We start from the raw sequence: 27,737 nt of genomic DNA on the forward strand, positions 1-27,737 counted from the left end.
TTAAAGCTAAATATAGTCAAAACAGTGTGCCAAAAAAGTGGAGACAAATTCGTGTAAGGATAAGAGACATGCATGAGGGAGATAATCTTTAATTTTGAAATGAATTTCTAAATTTTATAACAGCAATTAAATATACATCCGTATTTTCAAGCTAGTAACCAAGTACTTAGCTACTGGGCCTAAATTATCAATATGCATCTTATTTTCATGCATAGCAACACCATGTATTGCTTAAAAAGCTCTAAAATTAAAATGCCTTCATCGTTACAGTAAACTTCATTGATATAAATTGCATTCAACCTTAATATGCTGTCACAATTTGAGTTCGTTTTATTATGCTTGTTATGGCGTTCCATAGTTTGTTCTCATCATATAGTCGTTACGGATAGTTGGTCACGGCTGTCAGACCGGTTTGTAAATGCTTACGTGTTAGTTCTGACCAGGCCGTGGAAGTGGGAAGGTGTGTCCGCCCAATGTAAAAAAAATGATAGACCTGTGTGGTCGAGAGTTTTACCTGTGTGGTTTACTGGGCCTGCGTTGTATGTACATTTAGTACGGATGTTCGAATGATGTTCCTGTGTGGAAAGTGAGAACACAATTTTGAGCATTTCGACAGCGGTGAGTGTGAACTGTTTATTTTTGTTTACGTTAGGAAATTTTGTTACTCTATTTAAATTCATGTAACCAGTTTATCTGTATTACACAATATACCCGACATATGCAAGTTTTCAGTATATAATGTATATGTAAAAACCCCGACTGTTACTGTGTAATTATAGGTGACCAGCTGTGTGTGTTATTGTATGGCTCGAGCAGGTGCTCGCAACATGTATAACATGGCGTTCTGAGATATTTGAACAGCGTTGGAGAACGACCTATAGAAATACAGGAAATACGTTCACGGCTACAGAAACGTTGAGCGAGTGATGGACAAAGTGTCACCACGTGTCTGAAGACAGCCAACGACTGTTGTGTAAAGTGTGGTAACTTTTTAGTCAACGTATTGTGTTTCGCCATCCTGTGTAACGTATTTCGAATTCGAGAGACAAGTCTCCTGGTTTTCTTATATGAGGCAACATAACGTAACATTTAGCTTTAGTCGGGTACACCTGTAATTGTCTGTAAATTCATTTTTTTGTTTGTTATATTTTTGTTTTGTTTTTGTGTGTATGCGTGTTGTTGTGTGCATGCGTGTGTATGAGTGTAGATGTTACTTGCTATATTAGTGAGCACGATAATAAACTTATTTGCACATACTCTTGATCTTTCTTCAAAGAACGGTTCGCAGCGAGGGATTATTTCCATGCCATTATCACAAATTGTGACATATGCAATCTCTCATGTGAGGTGTGATGTAAATTGTTCGTGCGTTTTACAGTTGACATATTTTCTTTAAAATCAAACACTAATTCAATTCAAATATTCCTTTAAGTTGGCTAGCTTCACCTTGTAAGGGTTAATCAAATCAGCCCGAAATGATTCCACAATGACATGTATGATATGTAATAACTATAGTGTATATAATAGTATTACAGAGTTTTGACATAAAAACATTTGTTGTTTAATTTTTTCAAAGTTGTCATCGTACTCAGCGGCTCAGTGGTTAGAGCTGCCTTTCCTCTGAAAGGCCTTGAGTTCAAATCTCTTCTTTGCCCTTACATTCAAGATGAAAATTATTCTTTACATTTTGTTTAAATAGTGAAAGAGGCCAGGGGATTAGTGAGAAAGTGTTCATAAAAAGAATTATAAAATTACTAAGTACACATAGTTGTCTGAAACTCTCCATTCCTGAACAATAATGGAGGGGTATTACAATAGAATTACGTTCCAGCTGAATTCTAAGTGTCAACTCTTGGACTTGTGGTGGAAGTCCGGCCAAGTGCAAAAAACATCGGTTTTGTGTTTTCAAGGCATCTCCCAAGCAAATTTTTTTTCTTTATTGTTAGTTATCATAGCCAAGTTGTATGAGATGCATAAAATATTAATGTTTCTGAAAAACAAAAAAAATTTGAATTTTATGGGGACCCAGAAAAGCTGATAGTCCTTTCATTTTACTTTCAAGATAAATATGTATGCAAGTCGCAATCAAAAGATGTGAAAAACTTTAAAATTGTCAAATTATTTTAAAATGGGAATATCATTTTTCTGACTGAAAATGAGACCCTTTTGATGTTAGGAACGTATTTTTTCTGTAAACAAACACAATGTGTGAAATAAAAGAAAAGGAAGAAACGCCACAGATTTAGTTAACTTGCTGAATAGGACACGAGAACTGCTCCCCTGTCTGAAAGTGTAAAGCAGGAAACAAATTGATCTTTTTAACGTATATCGTTATATACCAATTCTACCCTCCAAAAGAACGATGTGGCGGAAATTTCTATGGAGCACTTTTGGTTTACTGTTTCCAGCAACTCTGGGACTCGTTGTATCAAGTGATGATAACGGCTATTTTCTGGCATCATTACACAAAAGTTTGTTTGAAGGTAACTACACATCAACAATCCGGCCTCATTGTAGCGAAAGGGCAGTGAACGTAACTATCGATGTAGGACTTCGAGAAATAGTAGACCTGTCAGAGAAACAAGAAACCATCAAACTAAAAATTTGGGTTCGTCTTAACTGGGAGGACTGCAATCTAAAGTGGAATACCACAGACTTCGGTGGAATTTCTAAAATGGTAGTTCCATACGACAAACTATGGATCCCAGATGTGACTTTGCTCGAGGGTATTAATGAGATTGCAAATATGCCAGGTATGAAACAATATAGGACCTTGATAACAAATCTTGGGAAAGTTCATTATCAGTTCCCAACAACAGTACACATGTCATGCGGAATGAATATTGCCAAGTTTCCATATGATTATCAAATATGCACAATGACCTTTGGTTCCTGGATACATACATTCACTGGAATAGAAATGTTTAGTAAATCTGACATTGGGAATCTCACCTCCTTCATCAACGACCAAGAATGGATTGTTGTACGTCTACAGGCAGCCAAGATTACTGAATTGTATAATTGCTGTGATGAACCATTCTCTAGCATTTCCTATAAACTGGTGATCAAACACAAAGCCACTTTCTACATAATCACGATGATTCTGCTTTTCTTTGCCCTCACCATATTATCTATTGCTGGTTTTGTTTTCCCATCCAACTCTGGTGAGAAGATCACATTCCATATGACCATTCTTCTGGCAGTAACCGTGTTTCTGTTGTTGATTCATGACACCTTTCCATCCTCCTCCGAATTCTTTCCAATAATTGGAATCTACTTCACCATCACTCTTCTGTTGATGTGCTTGTCTTGTGTCATGTCTGCCATAGTTTTTTATTTTCATAAACTCGGTGACAAGAAAATGCCAGAATGGGTGCAGAAACATTTGGTTAACAGGCTTGACCGACTTCTGTGTAAAAAAAACTCGGAGATAGGAAGGGGAGATAATCAAAATGTAATTAAAGAAACATCTAAAACGGGAAAATCAAATTCCGCCTTTGTTGACGACTCGGGGACACGTGTAAAAGGGAACGAAAATCAGAATGAAAGGAAAGAAAGTGAAATTCCACCTACAATAAATACTCAAAATTCCGGCGGTGACAACTCCGAGACAAAAGAGAAAAACGAAAATAAAAAATGGGAACATTTGGTCATCCCGCTGGACCGGTTCTTTACTGTTTTCTACATCCTTGTCACAACCCTCAATACTACTGCCTTTCTCATTGTGCTTAGTCAGAATGATGAACCATAAATGTGTTAATGATAGTAGAGTTCATCGAAAATTCAATACGGGATCAATGTGTTTACATATACGAGATAAATTCCAATGGCAGAGAATAAAAACGTCTGTGGGTTTTTGATTGTTTATTTGTGGGGTGAGAGGTTTCGACCGCAAGGAGGCGGGCGATGATATGTTATGGTTTTCGAAACACGACTGTGATTTACTGTGAGCCTACTATATAAAATAATAAACTCAATTTTATATATCCAAAACCATCAACATCATATGCTTATTCTATTGAATTGAATTACGATATTCACATATATTTAATCTCGATTTTGATAAATAACAATATATTAATTTTTGGTGTATGGGATATGTTAACTCGTATTATTTATTTTCGCACTGCAAGAGACAATTTTGCTGTATGGTTTCATTTCAAGTAATCAGAATTTGTAGTATTTACTTTCTCTTTGTTGTATACATGTACTTTATCTTATTCATGTTTTCTATATTCATACGTTGCCTTTTCAAAATAATATTCATTAGAAATTGAAGTTTACTGTAGCTGTACCTATATGATTTAAATTTACTTGTAACACACAATTTCATTGGCTGAGCGATATGGAACACCCCTTCACAACCAAGACGGCACTAAATAGAACACTGTTACATTGATTGGCCTTGGTACTATGAAATTGAAAATCAACAGAATTGAACGTGCACAATAAATTTCTGTCCCCTCCCAATTATGGCTAAACAAAACGCACAGTCTTTGTTTACAAGTAAAGTTTCATAAAACCCTTGAATAATATGTGGTAAGAAATCAAAATTAAACTCCGACATGTACAACGATATCAAATGTGAAATACAGAACGGTATATTAAATATTTGCAAAACTGTTGTTTTATTGTGTTTTTATTTGGGGGATTGCTTGATCCGCCTATGGAAGCATAAAATGCACCATGAATGTCTACAATGTAACAGATGACGTCATGTCTCATCTATTAACATGAAGATCGCTATCAGCTAAATACAATTTACTGTGTCGGCTTTAATTGCCAATAATACTGCATGTTATGGTAAGTCATATTGTAATTTAAATCTCGATCGGCACAAGTAGATGTCATAGCATTACAATATAAAGTGCATGTAATTAGATACATGTAGGTAAAGCATGGTCAGGTTTATTTTTTTAAAAATGTTTGTGAAGGTTTATATTTTAAAAAAATGCTAGTGAATGTCATAAAATATTCTAGCTTCGTTAATGTCGAACCTTGTCGAATTTGAGGGTACTATATTCACAAACAATGATTTATTATATAACAGCATCAAAATAAATCTTACTTTCCCTAGCAAGATTCGCAAAGATTACATGTGATCATCTCATGGTTTCACACAAAATATCAGTAACCAGTACCGATCATCATCTTTTACCAGAACCATGTCATTGTTTACAAACAACTGACTTTCTCCGAAAAATCTCCGTGATTAAAATGTAAAGCTAGGTAGGATACTAATTAAAGACATCTATCCTACTCAAAAATTCTATAACATTTTAAACATTTGTTATTGCTGTGCATGATATTTTCACCCTTAATTATATAAGTCTTATTTGATGCACTTTGTTTCAAGGTAGCTCAGTGGAGGAGCGATCCTACAAATGATCTCATGCTTTCATTGTTCTTACATGCATGAAAGGTGAAGATAACGTACAATGATCAATCTCATAACTCCTATAATGTAAAATTTATACGGTACCAATTTTGATGCACCAGATGCGCATTTCGACAAATAATGTATCTTAAGTGATGCTCAACCGAAATGTTTGAAATCCGAAATAACAATGAAGTTTTAGAGCTATTATAGCAGCAATACCAAATAAAGAGTTGGGCAAACACGGACCCCTGGAGATACCAGAGGTGGGTACAGGTGTTTAGGAGGAGTAAGCATCCTCTGGTGACCGGTCATACCCGCCGTGAGCCCTATATCTTGATCAGATAAACGGAAAACCCTGTAGTCAACTCAGTGTACCAAGAATGTCCTTACAATCAATATGAAACACGTCAGACATCATTTGACCCAATGATAGATTGTATTGGCAAACTAGATTGTTATAACGACCATAGAATTTGCAAAATGCTGACTTTAAACGAGATTGTCCAAACCCCTGCAACATAATCTTCTTTCTTACTAGCCTAATTCGATTCGAAAATTGATCATACGCAGAACATGCTCTTGTGTATCTAACCAATTGAGATATATAAACACCATATTCAGGTGAAAATAGAATATTGCTACATAAATATGGAATGTTGAAATCATCCCGTTTATCATAAAGTTGCCGTTGATATCTTTTTTAAATAAAATATCTTAGTATGAAACAGAAGTGGACGCGACTTTGTGGTTTCTTTTATTTCAAGTTCACAGGGATATATCGAACCGATATATGAATGAAAATTGATATTGTTAATAGATAAAATGTCGACGATATATCTAAATGTCACATTGAAGGCTACATCAAGATTTTTAGCTCTTCTGAGCCGAAGGCTCAAAGAGCTAATGCTATGGCCATTTGTGCGGTGTGCGGTGTGCGTAAACTTTTTAGAAAAAGGGCTATACCTCAAGAACCCGTTGGCCAATTTTTTTCAAATTTGTTACAGGGTATCATTGGCCCAAGGGCTTTCATACATACTAAATAGAGGGATGTGACCCTTTAACAAGGGGAGATAATCAGGAAAATACAAACAAAAGTAGTGGTTGCTAAAAAATCTTCTTCTCAAGAACCACTGGGCAGATTATCACCAAACTTACACATAAGGATGAGGATATGTTGTAGATTAAAAATTGTTCAAGGCATTACCCTGGGGCAAAGGGCGTGGTCTCAAGGTCACTTCAAAGTTGACCTAAATTTATATTTCCTTAAATCTTTGATATTTTAGTCATTATAAGGACTAGGATCATCAAATTTTGACAGTTGATGCATCTTAGGACCTTGTGTCAAGTTGTCTCAAAAGTAGGTCACGGTGACCTACTTTTGAATTTTGCAGGTATTTATTTTAAAATTAATTTTGATTCATATCTCGGACACTTTGAAGCCTATGATCATCAAAACTTGTCAGTTGGTGGATCATGGGACCTTGAAATGCGTCAACTGAAAAATAGGTCACGGTGAGCTACTTTCTGAATTTTATGGCTTATCATTTATAGATATATTTTAAGTTGTTATTTCAAATACCGAGAGGTTTAGAATCATCAAATCTTGTAAGTTGATGCATCTTGAGGCCTTGAAACATATTTATTAAAAAGTAGGTCACAGTGACCTTTTTGAATTATTGCAGATATTCAAATTTCACATTTTCAATTTTAGATGCATATTTTGGGCACTGTAAAATCTAGGATCATCAAACTTTGTCAGTTGATGCGTCTTCAGTCTTCGGTTTGTGTCGACCAAAAAGTAGGTCACCGTGACCTACTTTTGGTATTTGACAGCTAAATTACTATATTTCAGACACTATTTGACCTACAATCATCAAACTTTGTCAGTTGATGCATCTTGAGTCTTCGGAGTGTATCGACCAAAAAGTAGGTCACTGTGACCTACTTTTGGCATTTGACAGTTATATTTATATATTTCAGTCACTAATTGACCTACAATCATCAAACTTTGACAGTTGATGCATCTTGAGTCTACGGAGTGTGTCGACCAAAAAGTAGGTCACCTTGACCTACTTTTGGAATTTGACGGCTATATTTATATATTTCAGATACCTTTTGACCTACAGTCATCAAACTTTGTCAGTTGATGGGTCTTGCATGTTCGAAGGGTTTCGACCAAAAAGTAGGTCAACTTGATCTACTTTTAGAATTGGACGGCTATATTTATATATTTCAGATACTATTTGACCTACAGTCATCAAACTTTGTCAGTTGTTGGGTCTTGCATGTTCGAAGGGTTTCGACCAAAAAGTAGGTCAACTTGACCTACTTTTGGAATTGGACGGCTATATTTATATATTTCAGATACTATTTGACCTACAGTCATCAAACTTTGTCAGTTGATGCGTCTTGCATGTTCAAAGGGTGTCGACCAAAAAGTAGGTCACCTTGACCTACTTTTGGAATTGGACGGCTATATTTATATAATTCAGATACTATTTGACCTACAGTCATCAAATTTTGTCAGTTGTTGGGTCTTGCATGTTTGAAGGGTGTTGACGAAAAAGTAGGTCACCTTGACCTACTTTTGGAATTTGACGGCTATATTTATATATTTCAGATACTATTTGACCTACAGTCATCAAACTTTGTCAGTTGATGGGCCTTGCATGTTCGGAGTTCGCTGACCAAAAAGTAGGTCACCATGACCTACGATTGGAATTTGACAGCTATATTTCAATATTCAGATACTAATTGGCTTAAAATCATCAAACTTTGTCAGTTGATATTTCTTGGGTTCTCAAAATGTGTAAACCAAAAAGTAGGTCACATTGACCTACTTTTTTTTACTTCTTAGGATTTAACTAAACATTTAGAATACTAAGAGGCTAAGAATAGAAATGGTGGAGTTGTACAATTTATCAGAAGAGCGATTCTAGGCCCTTGGGTCTTTTGTTTATTCTCACGTAGAAATTTTTGAATAAATTCTACTTCATAGAATAAAAAAGCAGTTCAGGTAGCAAAGAAGTACAAGTCGCTCCCATGGGAATTCCAACAGACTGTTGGAAGACCTGATAACCTAAGACTACGACGATATTGTGAGAAACTCCAGCATATTTATGAAAGGTGAAGATAACAAACAGTGATCAAATCTCATAACTCCTATAATGTAAAACTTATACAGTACCAATTTTGATGCACCAGATGCGCATAAGCAATGCAAAATAGAGCGTTGGGCAAACACGGACAACACACCAGATGGGATATCATAATATCATTATAATATACATTATAATCAAACTGGTGATCTATCAGTGATATTTACATTGTGTTCACATGTTGGTTTTTATCTCCAGTTGAAAAGTCCATCTTTTATTAAGAAGCAAAATACATTGAAACACCCAATGTTTGTTTTTGAAAAATATTGGTTAATACATATATTCATAAATAAGGAGTAAAATTCACGTTAATTCTTAAAACACTACTGGTTTTCGAAGTTCCATAGCTGCGAAAGTTATTCGTTAGGATTTAGGTGCAATCAGTTTAAAGTAAAACAATCATTCTCACTGTTCACCATTTTCTTCTCACGTGTACATTTGTAAATCGGATATCTATCCTGATCAGTTAAAATAGCTTACACAACAATTTGAGGATATGTTGTTTCTGGATTTCTTGTCTTTCCTTTCTGACCAAACTTTGTTCGGAGTTTGTTGGTCATTTTTACATTATCTATTTTATTCTCATATTCATCATCAATGTCAACCTAACTTGCCAATAAAGGCATCCTTTGGGAAAGGGGACAAAATATGATAAAACCAAGAACAAGACCCTTAACTATACTTTAAAAAGTATATGCTATATCCCTTGTATAGAGTAGATGGAAGATTATACAAATCGATAGTTGAAATGAATATTGCAGAGATGGAATCAAAGAACGATAATAAGCACTAGCATGTTGTTAATGTACGATATGTATATACTTACAAAACAGTAAAATTCATGAAATATATTTATGCTTGATGCATCTTGATTTCAAAAGTACAAACCTAGAATGAGTCTTAAAAATTATTTTCTCTTTCATGTTCTCTTACCAGGTACTATGCTTAAGTAAATTGATAGAATCATGGGTAATTCACTCGATTTGGATCCGACTGAGAAAGTTTGGAGTGTTGTGAATGATGAAAATAGTTCTAGTATGATAATTATATTCAGTGCCTTGCGTGAGGAATTTACCATACATAATACGATTAATAGATCATCGTTATCCGTCTTTATTATCTAAGGCGCAGAAGTATCCTAGATTTCTAATAGATACAAAGAATTGACAGTTTAAGCGCGTTTCAAACTCATTCTTGAATGTTATTTCTAGTGTCAAGAGCGCCGAATAAATTTTGGTGTGTTAATTTGTAAACATAAAGAGCGGACTATAAAAATCAAATGATTGACATAATCATTCATATGATTCGTAAAATATGTACATAATAACTAAATGTTCTAGAAACCATCCCATGTTAGAGTCTAAGTTTTGAATCAAAGGCGCTCTTTGACTTGCACAGTTTGTCAATGATGTTTATAAGATACGGACTCAATGCAAAACGATAATTTAAAAGAATAAAGAACATTAACTGTAACAAAACATATCATGAAACAATATTGACAGAAGAAGAAATTCGACATATCCATAAACGTATGATAAAAACGCTGATAAACAATGCATATGAGGAGACTTCATATGATAAAAGCAAGATATACTAACAAACCATATATAGTCTATAACGCGATAAATAAACATATTGTGGTATATCATAGATATTTCACAGATAACTTGAGAAGATCTGCACAACGTCATCTTTGTACCTGAAAAACAATAATAGAAATCATTTGTCCGATTTTGATTTTTCTTAAGCATTACTTCATTCTTATGTTTTAAACCCCACATTTAAAGAAGACTTTAGATCAGTTCTGGATTGAAAGTAAGGAAATTTGAACGGCAGGGATTTTTTGTTGGTCTTGGATATGAATCTAGTAAAACTCGCGTTCAAATGCGTCCCTTACTTTTTGGCACGGGCGCGTCAACTTCATGCCGAGTGCCGGATGCTTAAGGTAGATCGACCCTCGGGTGATAACATAGGATTTTTCAATAATCTGTATTAAATCAGATTTTGCACGCGATAGAAATATATCTTTCAGGGGAAAGTTTATTTAATTGATAAAATTAAAAATTTGGTAAACTATTGATAGTAATTTTTTCCCATGGATAATTATTTATCCATAATGAAAAAATGTTGTCAAGGGCAATAACTCTTATGCTGGTATTTCCTCTACTGTATGTCTATAATACGATGTTTTCCCTAATATCATCAATTGATTTATACATATTTATATTTAAGCACTTTTTCTAAACTGCTGACATTTAGAATTTGTCATTTTAAAACGTTTTTCTTCATTTTTATTATTCTGTTTTACTCAAATGTGTGATTTTCTTATGTTGACCTATACTTCTGTTTTTTGTATGTCTGATATCTTTAAAAAGGTAGCAAAATCCACATTTTCTTTTGTTATTAGCTAAATTAAACTATGTTAAGGTCGATCAATCCTCATGTGACTTATCAATAATAATGGTTAAAAGTGCAAAAACTATATTAATTTCCATTCGATATAGTTAAATTTAGACAATAACCATAGAAAATGTGTATGTTGCCACATTTTTAAAGATGTCAGACATAAAAAAAAAAAAAAAAACAGAAGTATATGTTAACATCAGAAAATCACACATTTTCATTGTATAGAATAATTAAATAGATAAAATCTTGTTGAAATGACAAATTTTAAATGTCAACAGTTTAAGAAAACTGTTAATTCATAAATATGTATAGATTAATTGTGGACATTAGGGAAATCATGCATAATAGACATGCAGTAGAAGAAATACCAGCATAGGAGTTATTGCCCTTGACAACATTTTTTTAATTATAAAGAAATGATTATCTATAGAAAATATACACTTTTTCAATATCAATAGTTTACCAAATTTTATTATTTTATGTAGTAAATAAAATTCTTCTGAAGATATATTTCTTTCATGCGCAAAGTTTAATTTGATAAAGATTTTTGCAAAAACCTATGACATCACACGAGGATCGATTAACCTTAAGTGGAAATTAAACACTTTTTCCACTTTCAACCATTATTATTGATAAGTCACATGAGGACGGAACGTTCCCACTTTAAGTCATTACAGGGACCATAAAGACGGGTGATCAATAATGTCGATATGATGATCAACAGTGTCGACATGATGATCAATAGTGTCGACATGATGATCAATAGTGTCGACATGATGATCAATAATGTCGACATGATGATTTTCGTTTGAATTTTCTTATTCCCTTACTGCGGTATATAACGTTAAATCTGTAGTAAGTTTGGGTATCTGATGTACTGACTAATTTAAGCATTGTTTATCGCCGTTCTCATGCCTCGGTCTACTTTAACCCTCCGTCCTATTGATCTTCAGATATGTGATGAATTAACCAATTGGAGATCTTTGTTGTACAAACATGAGATATCATGAAAATCCTTTCAATTTATATTTTAGGCTACCAGTAAACACTACTGTATCAACATGTATGACGCCAATACTATCATACTCTAATATACTATAATATGTATACGTTACGTCGATACACGACAGCAAATGAACTCGAGAATTTCTATTGTGAAGTTGATAACATTAGATAACATTTATCACTGTTCGTTATCTTCACCTTTCATTATAGAAACATTTCAAATAGAAACTTTTTTACGTACGGTTTCTTCAGTTGGGAAATTATTGATATTAGCAAACCTATCTTTGATTACCAGTCGAGCTTGTGGTTACTAGCTCAAACTGCGTGACATTCGAATTGGCAGAATATCTTATTTTTCGTTGTCTTCTGTGCATGTCAAATTTTAAAGTCGATATGGGTGATCCAGAGGTTGAGTGGAGGGTAAACATAGACAGAGGCTGTCGTGTACAAGAAAGGTTTAAACCAGTATAAGGGTATCAGAATATATTTACGTATAAACTACTTTATTGAGAAGGGAAATAAGACCTAACTTTCTCAACCTCATTTTCACTTATCAATTACAAATAATAAACCATTAAACAAATAAGTTCAATTTTATAATCTATCAATACCATATTTGAAATGATGGATATTCGAGTTCGTATATCTCTCCATCTGGCAGTATGATTCTCATCAACGTCTTCATACTCGGGTGCATGTCTTCAAAACGTTCTGGAATTTCCACAGAGAGTCCACGGGCATTGACAACCTCCATCTCGTCACTGAACACTTCCTTTGGACTGCATGTAAAACAGAATATTTTTTTGTAACGTCGGTATGCAAACATATCACTGACGTTATCGAGCGACACAAGTGAACGGTTCCCTCTAAAATTAGTTTGATCAAATCGAATATGCACCAAATCTATGTTACAGATTTGTACTTTTTGCCTCGCCTAAACGAAAGCCCATACGGAGATTTTCTGATAAACTTTTGTCCGGCGCCAACAAATGTGTGTACATCTGTACATGCACATATACATGTATATATACATGCATAGATGTATATACGTACATATGTGTTTGTGTTTATTTATGTATGTACGTATGTATGCATATATGTAGATATTTGTGCTCAAGGAAGCCTAGAAGCTTTGAGTGCTCTAATCGCAACCATGATACTCCAGGTTCCATTCTCGACCCCGGCGGTCATACCAAATCTATGACGTTTAACATAGGCAGTGGTTGTCCCGGACTTCAGAAGTCGTGAGTCTTTCGAGTATGATAATAAAACAGGAGGTCCCTTGTTTCGGTATATGCTAGCAAAATAACGAACCATACTACTATGGCACTGAGAGCAGTGTATAGGTTAAACTTCGTAGCATTTCCTACAGCTGGTGGTGTCTCTACATCCCCGATGACAACATACAAAAACAGACGTATGCACAGATTGTGTTAGAAAATTATGTAACCATTTCTTCTGCAGGTAAACAACACGGCACGCGAGTATCTGGTAAAGATTTTGTCCCACGCCTCTATTTTATTTTGGTGTTGTTTTTTTTCAATGTTATTTTTGTCAAGTGAGAGTGATACTGTCTCTACTGTTGGAACACGCAATCCCTGCAAAATCATGTTCTACTGTATACCTCACTTCTTCAGTGGAGACATACTTTAACATGATTTCATATCAGAACATGATAACCCTGTGTAGTGATACACGTACGTTAGACTCATGCCCAGGGAGGTGAAGGCTGAGGTCGCAACCCCCACTCCGTCATGTTTTAATCAGTTATCCGTCTATTTTCTGCATGTTTCTAAACTTCTTTTTAAAATATTACAAATGATATATCCGATATCAATTTATCAAGTGATCCGTGATGTTTTAAACTTATCTGATAACAATTATAAACCTTGAATCAGTCATAAGGGAATATGGTGTCCGGATAGGGCCATTTGCAAAAGCGTGACTGCGTGTTAGTCACAACACGCGTCACGTCAACAAGCAATGCGCCTTCGCGCTCACACGCCAACAAGCAACGCGCCTTCGCGCTCTCACGCCAACAAGCAACGCGCCTTCCCGCAGACAAGTAACGCGCCTTCGCGCTCTCACACCGTGTTGCTTGTTGGCGTGAAGGTGCGATGGTGCGTTGCTTGTCTGCGCGATGGCGCGTTGCTTGTTGTCGTGAGAGCGCGAAGGCGCGTTGCTTGTGTGCGCAAAGGCGCGTTGATTGTTGGCGTGAGAGCGTGAAGGCGCGTTGCTTCTTGTCGTGACGGCGTGATGTGACTAACGCGCAGTCACGCTTTTGCAAATGGCCCTATCCGGACACCATAAGGGAATATGGTTGCAGATTGGCGTAGTCATATTAGTTCTCTAAGGCGTGCAATCTAAAGTAGGAAGCTTGACCATATGGTTAAAAGACTATACACATATTTAAACTGCATCACTGTTCTTTTCAGAACTACTAAATGCTCTGTGGAATCATTAGAATTCGTTGTGGTTCAATTTTCGTGGAATTCGTGGGTATCCCTCACCCACGAATTTACATCCTCAACGAATATACAATATATATTATATGTATATATACAATATATATTACAAATATATTACAAAATTACGTCCCCACGAAACCGTAAAAATCCAGCAATCCACGAAAATTGGCCCGCACGAAAATAAATGATTCTACAGTAGAGTTCGATTACCATTCCGTAGGCGCTATCGCTCATACAATCATATCGAAATATCAGATACCTGTCTTCCTGCTATTTTGTCTACCTGAATCTTAATTCTATCTTTCGGCTTCTTGATCGAGGAACGAGTCACTCTTTACTCTTTATTTCAGACTTGCAATCTGGTAGGATTGATTCTATATTGTTTAACGTCCCCCTCGAGAATCTTTCACTCATATGGAAACGTCACATTTAGGAAACTTGGTCGAACACTTTGATATTATTGGGTATATGATAGACGATTTTTAAAATACTTGCCATTTCACTCCTATTGTGAAATTAACTTTTATATCTCTATGGCCTTCTCCGCCTTTACCAGATTTGGAGGTCATACCATCGTGGATCATGAGAAAAATGCTTTGTATAATCACGCACATCAATTCAAGAAATTTTATTCTTGTGGCTCTTGGTATTTAATAGAAATTTCCTTTATTCCTATCTTAAAATTTTAACTCCGTTCGCGACCCTAAATTGAGTTTTGATAAAATGGATACAGACTGAGATTCTTATATATTGAAGCCTTACGGTTTTTAGTACAATTTTTTTTTTAAAGCACCTCAATGAAAGACAAAGATAAATATATTACTGTGCAAGTTTATATGGAGCTTTTAATTCGGGTGAGGTAAACTTTTAATGTAATTTTCTACTACCTCCAGAAACTTACCTTTAACGAATAACTTTAATCTTACCATTGGTTTCACGTTTAAGATATTGCTGAAAAACCTGCGTACAGACCCGAGTGGCATGGTGTCATAAATGATTATAGATGAAAACGTCGTCAATTTAGGGGCAAACATTCTTGAGGGGTCTGGAACGACATTACTTCCAAAGACAATGTTTCCGTTGAAGATCATCATCTCCCAGAACCTCCGGTTGAACACCACTGCAACAGAATACTTTGAAGTTTAAGTAGAACTTTATAGTATTTTAATTTTCTAGCCTAGATCTTGTGTGAATGCAAGGTGAAGATAACGAACAGTGATCAATCTCATAACTCCTAAAAGCAATACAAAATAGATAGTTGGGCAAACACGGACCCCTGGACACACCAGAGGTGGGATCAGGTGCCTAGGAGGAGTAAGCATCCCCTGTTGACCGGTCACACCCGCCGTGAGTCCCATATCCTGATCAGGTAAACGGAGTTATCCGCAGTCAAAATCAGTGTGCCAAGAACGGCTTAACAATCGGTCTGAAACACGTCAGACAGCATTTGACCCAATGTGAGGTTGTATTGACCAACTAGATCGTTATAACGACCATAGAATTTGCGAAATACTGTCTTCAATCGAGACTGTTGAAATCCCTGTACCATCAACTTGTTTGTCAGTAGCTTACCTCGATTTAAAAACTGACTATACCCAGAACAAGCTCTTGCATATCGAATCAGTTGAGATATATAAACACCATATGCAGGTGATAATGGAATATTGCTACACAAATATGGGAAGTTGACGATGGAGAAGCTGAAATCACCCCGTTTGTCATACAGTTGAGTTGTCAGTTTGCCGTTAATGTCTACTTTCAATAAAATATCTAAGTATGAAGCAGAAGTGGACGACTCTGTGGTGTCCTTTATTTCGAGCTCACAGGGATATATCAAATCGACATATGAATGAAAGCTATCATTGTTAATAGACAAAACGTCATCGATATATCTAAAAGTCGAATTGAAGGTCACAGCGAGAAATTTTTTCTTCTCACGTAGAAGTTTTTTAATAAATTCTGCTTCATATGAATATAAAAACAGGTCAGCTAACAAAGCAGCACAATTCGTGCCCATAGGAATTCCAACAGACTGTTGGAAGACCTGATCACCAAAGACCACGAAGATATTGTCAATGAGGAACTCTAGCATATTTTTTATTTCAACTTTAGAGTACTTGTGCGTGGAATCAGAGTGGTGTTTAACAAAGTAAGTTTTTGAATGACTGATCACTAGATATGAATATTTCCGTTTTCCGTTTTTGTTGAAGAAGCAACTGTCTATGATGTCAAAAAGTCTAGTCTTTAATTTATCGTGAGGAATGGTTGTGTGTAGTGTTGAAAAGTCATAGGTTTTAATGCTATTGATTTGGGAAAAATTCTGTGATTTCAAGTTTACTAAAAGTTCTTTAGAATTTTGTAGAATCCACATTTGATTAACACCACTTCTGGCATATGTAGTCGCACAGTAAGTTTGAAGTTTCTCATTCACAGCTGTTAACATCTTCGTGAGGAGCAAAGATAGGGGCTTGGTAGAGCATTTACTGGATCCAGCAATGTATCTTTGTTTGTAAGGGTTTTTATGTAGTTTAGGAATCCAGTATAGGTACGGTAACTCATATTCATTCGACCCATTGACTGGAATATTAAATGTGTCTAAAACTGAAGCATGGTTTTGAAGAATTTCATCTTTTGAAAGGGCAGTTGGAGTATAAGTATGATTACCAAAAGTGGAATTAATGCCAAGTTCGTTTAAAATACAGTTGTAATAATGAGCCTGATATACACTTCATTTTTATGCTATGAATCTACCTATATAAAAGATAATACTAGAATAAACCAACTGTTACCTGTCTCAGAAGTAAAAGAACTGAATCCAGAGAGCTTCCTTCCTTCAACGAAGATCTCTGTCTCGTTGTTCTCATTGTTATATCGTTCAACGACTCTGTATATATGTAAGCATTTGTTTCAGAATATATTGACAAATAACATTAATAACTAAAATAGTATGTGAGTGTTCTATACATGCACCCTCCCAGTATCCATAGAAATTGCATTGCATTTCATATCATTTAGAAAAGTATATATCATGAATATGATTTTTCAATCATACACTTACGATGCATGGAATGCATCTTTGGCATCGTATACATGGTGTGTGTGAGATTTAAACAGAATCATCCACATGGAAAGAACTGCAAACCACCAAAGCAAACAGTGAAATGAAATCTGCTTCAGCTGAGATAAAATTCAAACCTCAAAGTTCATAATGCTTCTTAGAGACAGTCTATCACACTTACGGTTGTAACGGAATCGTCCAAGCCAACGAAATTTCCTATCTGAGTAACAGACGATATCCCTAATGAATCCGTAGGTTGAGACTGCACACCCAAAGCTAATCAGTCTGTCATTACTGTATAGGGCCAGCAAATTAGAGGACACGGTTCTACCTGTTGAAAATTCATCAATATAAATATTTCAAAGGTATGAATCTATACTTAATACAACCTACATTTAATGGCTTATCAGAAATGCCTCAATCATATCCAATGGGTCTTCAAGTGCATACCAATTATTATTTTCGAACATGCCTTACCTTGGACTACATGAAGAGCAGCCGTTAAAACATCTTGCGTGCCCGTGTTACTTCTTGCCCATTGATTCCTACTTCCTATATAAGAATAATCATTTTAGATGCGTCTAACTCTTCGAAAATTACAGAGAAAGCTTAAACCAGTGAGAAAGTATGTTTACCTGTTGGTATCAATGCTATTGGAATGTTCAAGGGAGATAATGCTGCATTTTGATCGTTAATATCCACGCCTTGTTCCTCCTGTCTCTTTCTCGTCAATACGTTGAGTACTTCATGGTATGTCGCGTCACCTCCCAGTAGTACGATCCTAGAGTTAATACATGATGTATTATGACTAAATGAAGAGGAATTTGTAATTATTATCTACTGTATGCAGAAAAGGATCGCTTTATCTGTAGAGTAATACATAAAATTACCCATCGGTATTTGTAAAGTCATAAGTGTTGGCAACATCAATTAAATGTCGATGATGCTCAGACACTGAAATAAAAAGATCAATACATAACATCTTTTCAATTGCTCCATATGTGTTGTAATCGGCAGCGTTATAGCCCTGGCCACAACATTCCTGATTCTTAGAAAAGGCTTACGACTGTTCCTTATTTATACGTGATATCCGATGTGACCTTGAAAACCGAGTTCCAGTGTAGAAGTAAAAACAAAAAAACACCCATAAAAATCGTTCTGCTACAAAGCACCTACGTTTGGTCAATCTTCTTGGCACTTTACCTCATCCTAGTGCCATCTCGATGTGACAGAAAGGTTATCGATTATACATAAGTACTTTCAAGAAACATCTTATATCATTAATTTTTTTAAATCGAAATGACTTAAACATACAGATTGTCTTCATTGATATTCTCGAAAGTCTGAAAACCGGCTCGATGATGTCTTTGAAATCCTTCTTTGCAGTACCGTTGCCGCCGATGGGGTTGATCATTACTAAAACTCTTTTTGGACGCTTTGTTTCTGGAATTTATATAGTTCCAAATATCAAAGACTTAGATATTGGTCATTGCACATTCATTGGTGTTAAAAATATATAATCTTCAATTTTCTCTTTGTTTTATTCAAACGGTAAAATTCAATTTATCAGGCTAAAATCGTACCATTGGATATTTTGTTTGTTAAATCGTGTTGAAAACGTTTTCTTTGATCCCCAGACACATTCCTGCATTTCTTCAATAATAAGTTCGAAGGACCGTGTTCAATTAGCCACACCCGAGTTATCTCGGTCTTCCAAAACCATCCCGTCACTATCTCTTCACATCCTATGATATCATCGAACGGGTAACTGGCTGAAAATTTGCAATATTACAGTATTATTATAATGCGATTTCAAGTTTATGAAAACTTCTTTAGAATTGTTTAGAATTTACATTTGATTTACATCCCTTCTGGTATATGTAGTGACACAGTACGTTTGCAGTTTATCCTTCACAGCTGTTAATTTTTTGTGATGAGCAAAGAGACAGATTTTATTGAAAAATCATTTGAAGAAGAAATCTCTTGATGTGGCCTTCAATTTGACATTTAGATACATCGACGACGTTTTCTCTTTCAGCAATATTCATTTTCATTTTTTGTCGATTTGATAAATCTCAGAGAAATCCAAATAAAAGTTCCCACAAAGTCTTTTTATCTGTTTTATAGTTATATGCTTATTGAACATATACGTCAACAACAAACCAACAACTAAATTTTATGACAAGTGGATGTCTTCACATATTCCATTATAACCTGCTTATGATGTTTATGTATCTCAACTGATTCAATATACGATGATATGTTCTACGTATGATCAATTTTTAAATCGAGGCAGGATACTAACAAACTGGTTGCTTCTTCAGTAAAATGAAGCACAGAAACATTCATACCTTGTGATAAGTCATCCAAAAAAAGTGCTCTGTTAAACACTATGATCCTATGTACAAATACTCTGAAGTTCTTATTCACTATTCCTCGACTCCAGTATGATTCCAGGTATCAAACATACCAGACAAAATACCCCGGTAATGTCTCACATCATGAATAATCCTTACAAGAATATATACAGGAAACGTTGTAATAGCATTGAATTGCATAATTTCTGTCAACAACTCCCAAAATATCTAAAAGTTTAAGAAGACTGAGAAAATCTCTTTCAATGCTAATAATATCTTACAACTATGCGTTAGGTACACCACTAAATATCCCTGGACGAAGATAACGTCTGTATGAAAATTATCTCAGTGCGAGAGGGTATGCATAAATCAAAGTATTAAGCGAAATTAATGTTCAAGTCAAACTCGGGTTTATGAATTTCATGACGGTCAACGAATAGTGTCATCTGTGGAGTCTCATCCGCATTTTTTATCTTTTCGCTGACTAATAAGACCGAAGGAGAGAAACTCACATATATACATGTACATTAACCAATAACCAAGTATATTAAAATGGTGAAAAATACACTGTACATATACCGTGCTTGGCTTCAAATTTGCAAATAATGAATAGAAATGTTAACAGGACCACTTTTTCTTTACAAATGTAACGTTCCTGAAAAGAAAATATATGTACAAACATGAAGTTGAAATTCTTGTAAGGAAATGTGTTTGTCTTTGAAATTAAAAAACAAGCATACACAAATTATTTTTTCATTTTGATATGTGGGATTTTTTATTATAAAATGTACTGTTTTATTCATATATAGATCAAAATAATGGAATGTAATTTAATTCCTCAGAAAATCCTTTGTTTTGTATTCTGTGAAGCGTAGGGATTTGTCCATTCTCTACCTGGCTTTCTTTCATACCCTCAGACTTTGTAATTATTTTCATATTTACCATGTCATTGCTTGTGTGAATTGCTGTCATTGAATTTATACCAATATTACTTGCAAGTGATACATATTCTATGGAGCGTTCGTGTATTATTGCTACTCCCATTGTTTAAAATGTTTATTGATAATTATTTGCTATGTTTTGTCCCATTGTAAATTTATCACTCATGTAGACACAACGCTTATCGATCACGTTTCATTTAAGCCTATGCTAGAAACAGAATGCCGTTTAATTGAGGTGAAATGTTCTAAACTGCATGGTCAAAAATACATCGTGTACTACAAACAATATCATAGTGTTTGGTAATAGCTAGTCAAAACATCTCACTCTTAGCCATTGAGATCTGCCTGAAGAGTGCAGGTATTGTCAACAGGTTGGTTGGGTACCCTTTGATCCTAGTACATATCAAATATCTATGAAATATTCCTTTTTGGGGATCATATGTAAGTGGGTCATCCATGAGGTTTTTAAAATATTTGTCAGTATGGTCGGGGAATGGGACAAAAATCACTCTATTCCTAAATAAATGCCGAAAATGAATGAAGCAATTAAACCCCTTAATAATTCATGCTATTTGCAAAAGAAATCCTTCTTTGCCAAAGAGATATACATTCAATCAAAATCAAGATATGAATTAAAAATCGAACAAGAAATACATTGCAGAATTAACAACCAAAACTCAATCAACTTTAACGAACTACTTAATGATGAATCATATGTTTGCTTATTACAACTAGGTCATTCATTTTGCATTGATTATGTTAGTTGAGGTTTTTGGGCGGAGGGGGCATATTCTGATTTATAAATCATTTAATAACTTTTAAAGTGATGACTTAACAACGATGCTGATTGGATGAAAAATTCGTTTGATTTCTGTGTCAAAAATAAAATTCGCCTGGAGTTCATCTGCACTAAGCACGCGGGACTACTTTTCTCTGGAATGCGTCTTCCCCATTAACGGCCGTGTTCTAATTTTAGCGCTATTTGTAGAACGGAAATTTCCACAAATGCATTGTAAACGAAATGTATTCGTTTGATGCTACCAAAAATAAACACAACTAAAGATGTGAATAAAATACAAATTAATTTAAAGAAACAACACACATAGTCCTGGTGATGACGTGGCAGAATAGTCAACTTGATGACGTAGGGCACTGACAGGAAGAAGTAGATATATTACGATAGGCTGTATGTATCGTCTGCTTTACGAGTTCGATAACATGGCGGAGCAAGCAGCGACTTTTGATCTGGTAAATATTAATGAAATTGAACTGCGTTATATGGGGCTCAGTCAACGAGGGCAATTTAGATGAAGATGTGTTAAGCTTTTTACTTGGTATTGAACTGGAGCCGAGTCGCATTCCACCGTTCCTACGACACAACCAGTGTTCAATGTCTCGAATGCAATGCAGCATACATTCAATCACCACTTGTTCTCGTATTTTATATCTATTTCAGCTTTTAACCATTGCACCTTTAATTTGACGTTTAATCCATTTTAGTTCTGCACATTAACTCTACCTCACCCGAAAGCACAGCCAGTTTTGTTGTTTTCATTGTTACGTATTAGTATTCCTACGCGCCATTTCAGAAAAGTTAATTCAAGCTTTTTGATGAAAGAAACTATTTGTTTTTCGATTTTAAAAATATAATTAAATGATAGGAAATAAAACGGAAAAAAGAAAAAATTTTACGTCCAATTTTTCGTTTGATACACGTATCAAATAAACAATTATAAGTTTCATTTCTTAATTCATGGTGTCAGGAATCACTTGGAGAAATTCTTTTGTTGACATGGTCGAGCGACTCGTTGGGCAGTGCAAACTAAGATACTAAGGAAATAGTTGTTTTGAGATGTCATTATATTGAAGGACTAAAAATGCAACACGTCTTTTTCCTAATAACTTTTTTTGCACTTTTACAGCTGATTTTTAAATCTCATTGCTTGTCGTACCCACGTTCATTATTCAATTGATGTGAGTAGCATGGCATGAAATTGTTCGCGTGTTATTCAAAATGAAGGAAAAAGTATTTAAACAAAACAATTTAGGAACACTTCTGCTGCTGGTTACTCAGGCAAAATCAACAGTTTAGATTTTTTTAAAAATAAGACTATGTCTTGTTTAAAATGCAAAATTAAGAGGTAGTTATGCTGAACCAAATTTTAGTCAGCAGGAGGCTGCAAGACGTTCTAATGTTCATCCCAGAACAAGCAGGTCGATGAGATGATATCGTCAGATAAGATCAAATAATGACCTGCCAAAACCTGTTCAACAATTCGTGACAACACCACGTCAAGCGCAGGTATGGCAACGTCACTTGGGGCAATATGTTTATGGCTATTGCGACTACAGCGACGCAAACTATTTTACGTCATAATGGGCCCTTATTTTTAGAACCGTATCCAAAACATTGATTCGCTATGGGATCCGCTGCAGAAGATTTTACGAAGGGTTACATCTTAAACTGTATCACCGATATTACAAAATGTAATAGGCAAGACAGAAGCTGAATCAACGCAAAAGCTGGACACGGGCATGGCTTTCTCAACAGTCAAGATTTCACAATGTTAATGCCGACCAGTCAAGATTTAACATCAGTAATGCCGACAGCAGCACTTGAGTTTACCGTTGTGTAGATGAACGTTATACAAACAACTGTATCCTTTAAAATGGCAGATTCTGCAGAAGCAGCGTCGTGGTTTGGGGTACAATTAACACAAATTGGCCCTTAACTGCTAGATAATATGTAGGGGAGCTTCTGCAGCATGTTATACGACCATTTACGTAGCAGCAGAGGTAAGGCAATGTACTGATTTTTCAGCAGTATAATGCGCGCATACACGACACGACTGACTCAAAATTTCCTTCAAACAAACGGCACTAACGTTCGTGATAGGCTTGCTATGTCCCGGACTTAAATCCGATTGAACGTTGGTGGGACAAGTTGGGTAGACGTGTGCTTAGCCACCATCATCAAACAAAGTCCACATGTTGCAGAGAATTCCGCAAAGGACCATTCAGAGTGTCAGTCAATGACACATTACCTACACGCCTTTTCCAACGCTAGTGGTGGGCATATCTGGTACTAGTGACCAAAAACACGTTTTTGACGCACCTCGGGGAATAACAGTGATCTTTAAAATCAATTGATATTAGAGTTTAGCATAAGATATCTGTGAATACTACGGATATTTGTTTATTCAATTAATGAATGACTAAATAGCACAAAATGATATCCACTTTTGCCTTTTTATAATCCGTCAGTATAAATCAATAAAATGTTCTATGTTTATCTTTAATCTTTTAGAAATGAATCTGTGTATTCATACAACATCGTGACCAAAGGTTCAAGTCGTGCTCCTATAATACTGTTACAAGGATCTGTTATTTCCTAGGACATGCGTGTCTGTCTAATGCCCAACACACGTGTATCGGAGCTTTGTTGTAGTTTCTAATATATGTTGTGCAGTATTGATAATTATTAAAAGGTTTGCAAACAGGCAATCGTCTTTATGTTTCCTAAAGCGAGTAACCAAATGTTTGACTACCCGATTATCGACAATTGATTTCCATGGTTAATTCTCATTTTACGTATAATTATTTTCTAAACTATATAGTTTGTTTCGCATATAGCAATATCTATAGAAATGTTTGAAAACTAAATTGGATCTTAAAACTTATTTCATTTTGGATTACTTTTTGCCCTTTCTGCCACCCATACACCGACATGTGGAATTGCTTTCGGGGTTATATCAAATATGGAATATCGTAGGTAAAATTTTGTCATGTAAAGTCTGGTAAGTAAATCTCATTCAAACAATACCCATAATATTAAGAAAGAGTATATCCTTACCCAGAAAACAATATCAAAGCATGTTCTCTTGCAACACACATCGATGATGCTCCATTGAAACAAGTGATTTCAGTCGTTTGCTATTTTAATTTAATACAAAAAGTAATCTTCTTTGACAAATGTATTCAATATCTAAAAAGTGATACAAAAATCTTGTATACGTTTACAAACATTTTACACATTTATTTTAAATCGCCATGCATACTTACTACTTTCAGTTCCATTTGATTCAAATCTTAAACTTTCTTCGTCTAAAATCATTTTGGTTTCTAAACCTTCCACAACCAAATTGTACAGCATCTTTACCCAGTATTAATAAGGAAATTGGGTTTGGATGAACACCGCCTTGAACACATTTCTTAAACTCGTACAGGTATATCTGTTGCCCAATCCAATTCTTTTCAAACACATATTCTAATCTGCATATTCATGAAGTCAGTCATACTTCAGTGTTTTTACACATGAATGTAGAGACAAATATCTTACCCTATTGTAAGATTATCTCATGTATTACAATTAATGAAACATGACGCATTTTTTAAATCACAGGTCTTCGTCCTCTATTCTTTCTCAAGCGGAAGGTAAAGGGTCCTAATTTTTTATATGTAAAAGAAGTAAATCATTTGTAATAATAAAAGTATCAGTAGCAAATGTCTATCAAGAAACTGACCTAGAAATTAAATAATAAGCTGTACGCTCCACAAAACTATGAAAAATGGCTTACAAAAACAACAAACATATTAACAAATATGCTATTTAGATAGATCCTTTCGCAAGATGTTGCACACATCTAAGAAGGATCACACACACAGGTATATACATAACATATATGTGTATAAATCTACACATACAGTTATATATTAAAGACAAAAGTATCACAAAGTCGATTGAGTATACTTTGGGAACCAGGATTTATTTTTTAAGGAAAACGTCGTTTTCGACCCCCAATTTGGCCCCATGATGAAAATGAAAATTCAGGAATCTAAATGCACATCTACTTGACACCACCAATCATTTTTCAAATGATGATTTTGGCTATTACATAAAATGTATGAGGTGCTCTGGCAGCTAGTCGAGGTTTCTTTTTTTTTTTTAAACCTTATTGCAAATCTACTTGACACCACCCATCATATTTCAAAAGATTAATTAGTTATTGCTCAACATAAAAGAGGAAGAAAGTGTTATAGATGGAAAGACGAACCAGAGAAACAACAATATACCCGAACATTCTTTAGAAAATGCGGGTACAAGGAACAGTACGTAGCATCACGATGACGGTAGCATTAAAATGTTGGGGGAGGTGTGGGAGGATGGATTCACTTCGGTCGAAGTGAGTTTAGTCTAGGAATAGTCATTGGAAAAAACCTATATATGGGGAATATGTTAAGGTCGTGTCTGGAATATTCACAATAAAGATGCTATTGTTATCTTTCCTAACTTGCATAATATATGATTGATTATATGGCTTAACGTGTAATGAGTTAAGTCGGATTTTAAACATCGTTGGAACAGATAAGTTTATTCCAATTTAAGCCAAAAGGGCATAACAACAAAGACATTTTATATTGATTGATTGTATATTGTTTAATGTCCCTCTCAACAATATTTCACTCATACGGAAACGTCATTATTGCCGGTGAAGGGCTGCAAAATTTAGGCCTATGCTCTGCGCTTACGGCCTTTGAGCAGTGAGGGATCATTATCGTGCTACACCTACTGTGACATGGAACATCGGTTTTTGCGGTCCCATACGAATTACCGCCCCACGTAGTCGCCTTTTACGACAAGCAAGGGATACTGAGGACCTATTCTAACCCAAATTCCCACGGGACGCAAAGACATTTTATAAAGAAAGAAACTTCATCAAAGATTACAAATTTAACTACAAACTGCATGTAGATGTAGAATATGGGGAAACAAGTACATATGATTTGAAAATAGGATGTATACAAAAGTAAATAGACAATATCACGGTTATACCAACACATGAATAATAAACTAGATGACTGGCATCATGAGAAAAGAGCCCTTATCTTTCGACGCCACATTTACAGAAAAGGACGTCAAAGTTCCTGAACTTGAAACATCAAAATCGTGGTAATGTACAAAACAAAACTTGGTTTGTTATTTGCATTTGCTGACATTCTGGGTGCATTGTATATGTAAGTAATCATGACAGTTCCAACATAGATGCTCGTCAAGAAAATCAAATGGATTTCTGGTTTGATATTACATGTAATTGATTTCACGGATCGGGTACAAAAACTTGTGTTTGTTAATAGCACGGTCTAGTAAATTCGTACATGTTTTTAACTGGCAATGCTAGACACTAATTTGTTTACATATTTAGCCATACCGGTATTTTTTAATTATCATAGCACATAGTACTTGTGGCATATATTCCATGGTCGGAAACCCACAGTTGATTACGCTTCGATCCTCTCTCCATCACTCATGGGTCCATTCATTCCTACTTGCACGTTCTCATGAATAAATATTTTAAAATAATATCGTTCAATCAAAGTAATCGTTACAGCAACGGAACTCTTCTGTTTTTAAAGGTAGAATTAACTGAACTTAGCTATCACAACAATTGTATACCAAAATTGGGCTGACATCATCTTGTTGATTGGACAAATTTGCTCAGGGTCTACTATGAGCGCCCAATCAAATTGCCTCATTAATTATTCATGAGAACGAGCGAGTAGGAATGAATGGACCCATGGGTGATGGAGAGAGGAACGAAGAGTAGTCAACCGTGAGTTTCCGACGATGCGTACACACATGCCAGACTTAAAGAAAGAATCGATCTATTTTCCAAACATACTGATATAATTTATTTAACTGTTAAATTAGATTTCTGTTAATTTAACATTTTAATTTAATATGACCAACATTTGAGGTCAAATAATGATAATACAGTTCATAAGTTTTTGTGGAAGTTTTATGCCTACGATTTATTGCATGTACTTTACATGATTAAGCACAAATAAATTTCGTCCTTTAAAGTAATAAAATCATAAAAAAGGAAAAGAAAAAAATTTATTTATAATATTTCAACAGGATGTATCACATTCCAGACAAAACATCTGCAACCTGATTGTTTTCCCC

The 27,737-nt window shown here is 35.1% G+C and overlaps 2 protein-coding genes and 1 long non-coding RNA gene across 3 annotated transcripts; 2 read left to right on the forward strand and 1 right to left on the reverse strand.

Annotated features, from left to right (window-relative positions):
• The first annotated feature begins 465 nt into the window (after positions 1-465).
• LOC130054251 (uncharacterized) lies at positions 466-1,256 on the forward strand. Its single transcript, XR_008802542.1, has 2 exons — positions 466-618; positions 780-1,256. It is a non-coding gene; the product is annotated as an uncharacterized LOC130054251 (long non-coding RNA).
• A 1,106-nt stretch (positions 1,257-2,362) lies between these two features.
• Positions 2,363-3,751, forward strand: LOC125670171 (neuronal acetylcholine receptor subunit alpha-10-like). Its single transcript, XM_048905216.1, has one exon. It carries the CDS (start codon positions 2,363-2,365, stop codon positions 3,749-3,751), a length of 1,389 nt encoding a protein of 462 aa, XP_048761173.1.
• A 4,876-nt stretch (positions 3,752-8,627) lies between these two features.
• On the reverse strand, positions 8,628-24,926 carry LOC125670092 (uncharacterized). The gene is made up of 12 exons (XM_056144703.1): positions 24,836-24,926; positions 19,059-19,247; positions 18,790-18,918; positions 18,366-18,429; positions 18,111-18,256; positions 17,953-18,027; positions 17,657-17,806; positions 17,476-17,551; positions 17,207-17,301; positions 15,344-15,537; positions 12,561-12,721; positions 8,628-10,237 (listed from the first exon to the last, which is right to left on the reverse strand). Exons 1-12 carry the CDS (start codon positions 24,924-24,926, stop codon positions 10,195-10,197), a joined length of 1,413 nt encoding a protein of 470 aa, XP_056000678.1. The 3' UTR covers positions 8,628-10,194.
• Between the last annotated feature and the right edge of the window lie 2,811 nt (positions 24,927-27,737).

The sequence above is a fragment of the Ostrea edulis genome, chromosome 1, assembly GCF_947568905.1.
Source record: "Ostrea edulis chromosome 1, xbOstEdul1.1, whole genome shotgun sequence".
NCBI classification, from domain to species: domain Eukaryota; kingdom Metazoa; phylum Mollusca; class Bivalvia; order Ostreida; family Ostreidae; genus Ostrea; species Ostrea edulis.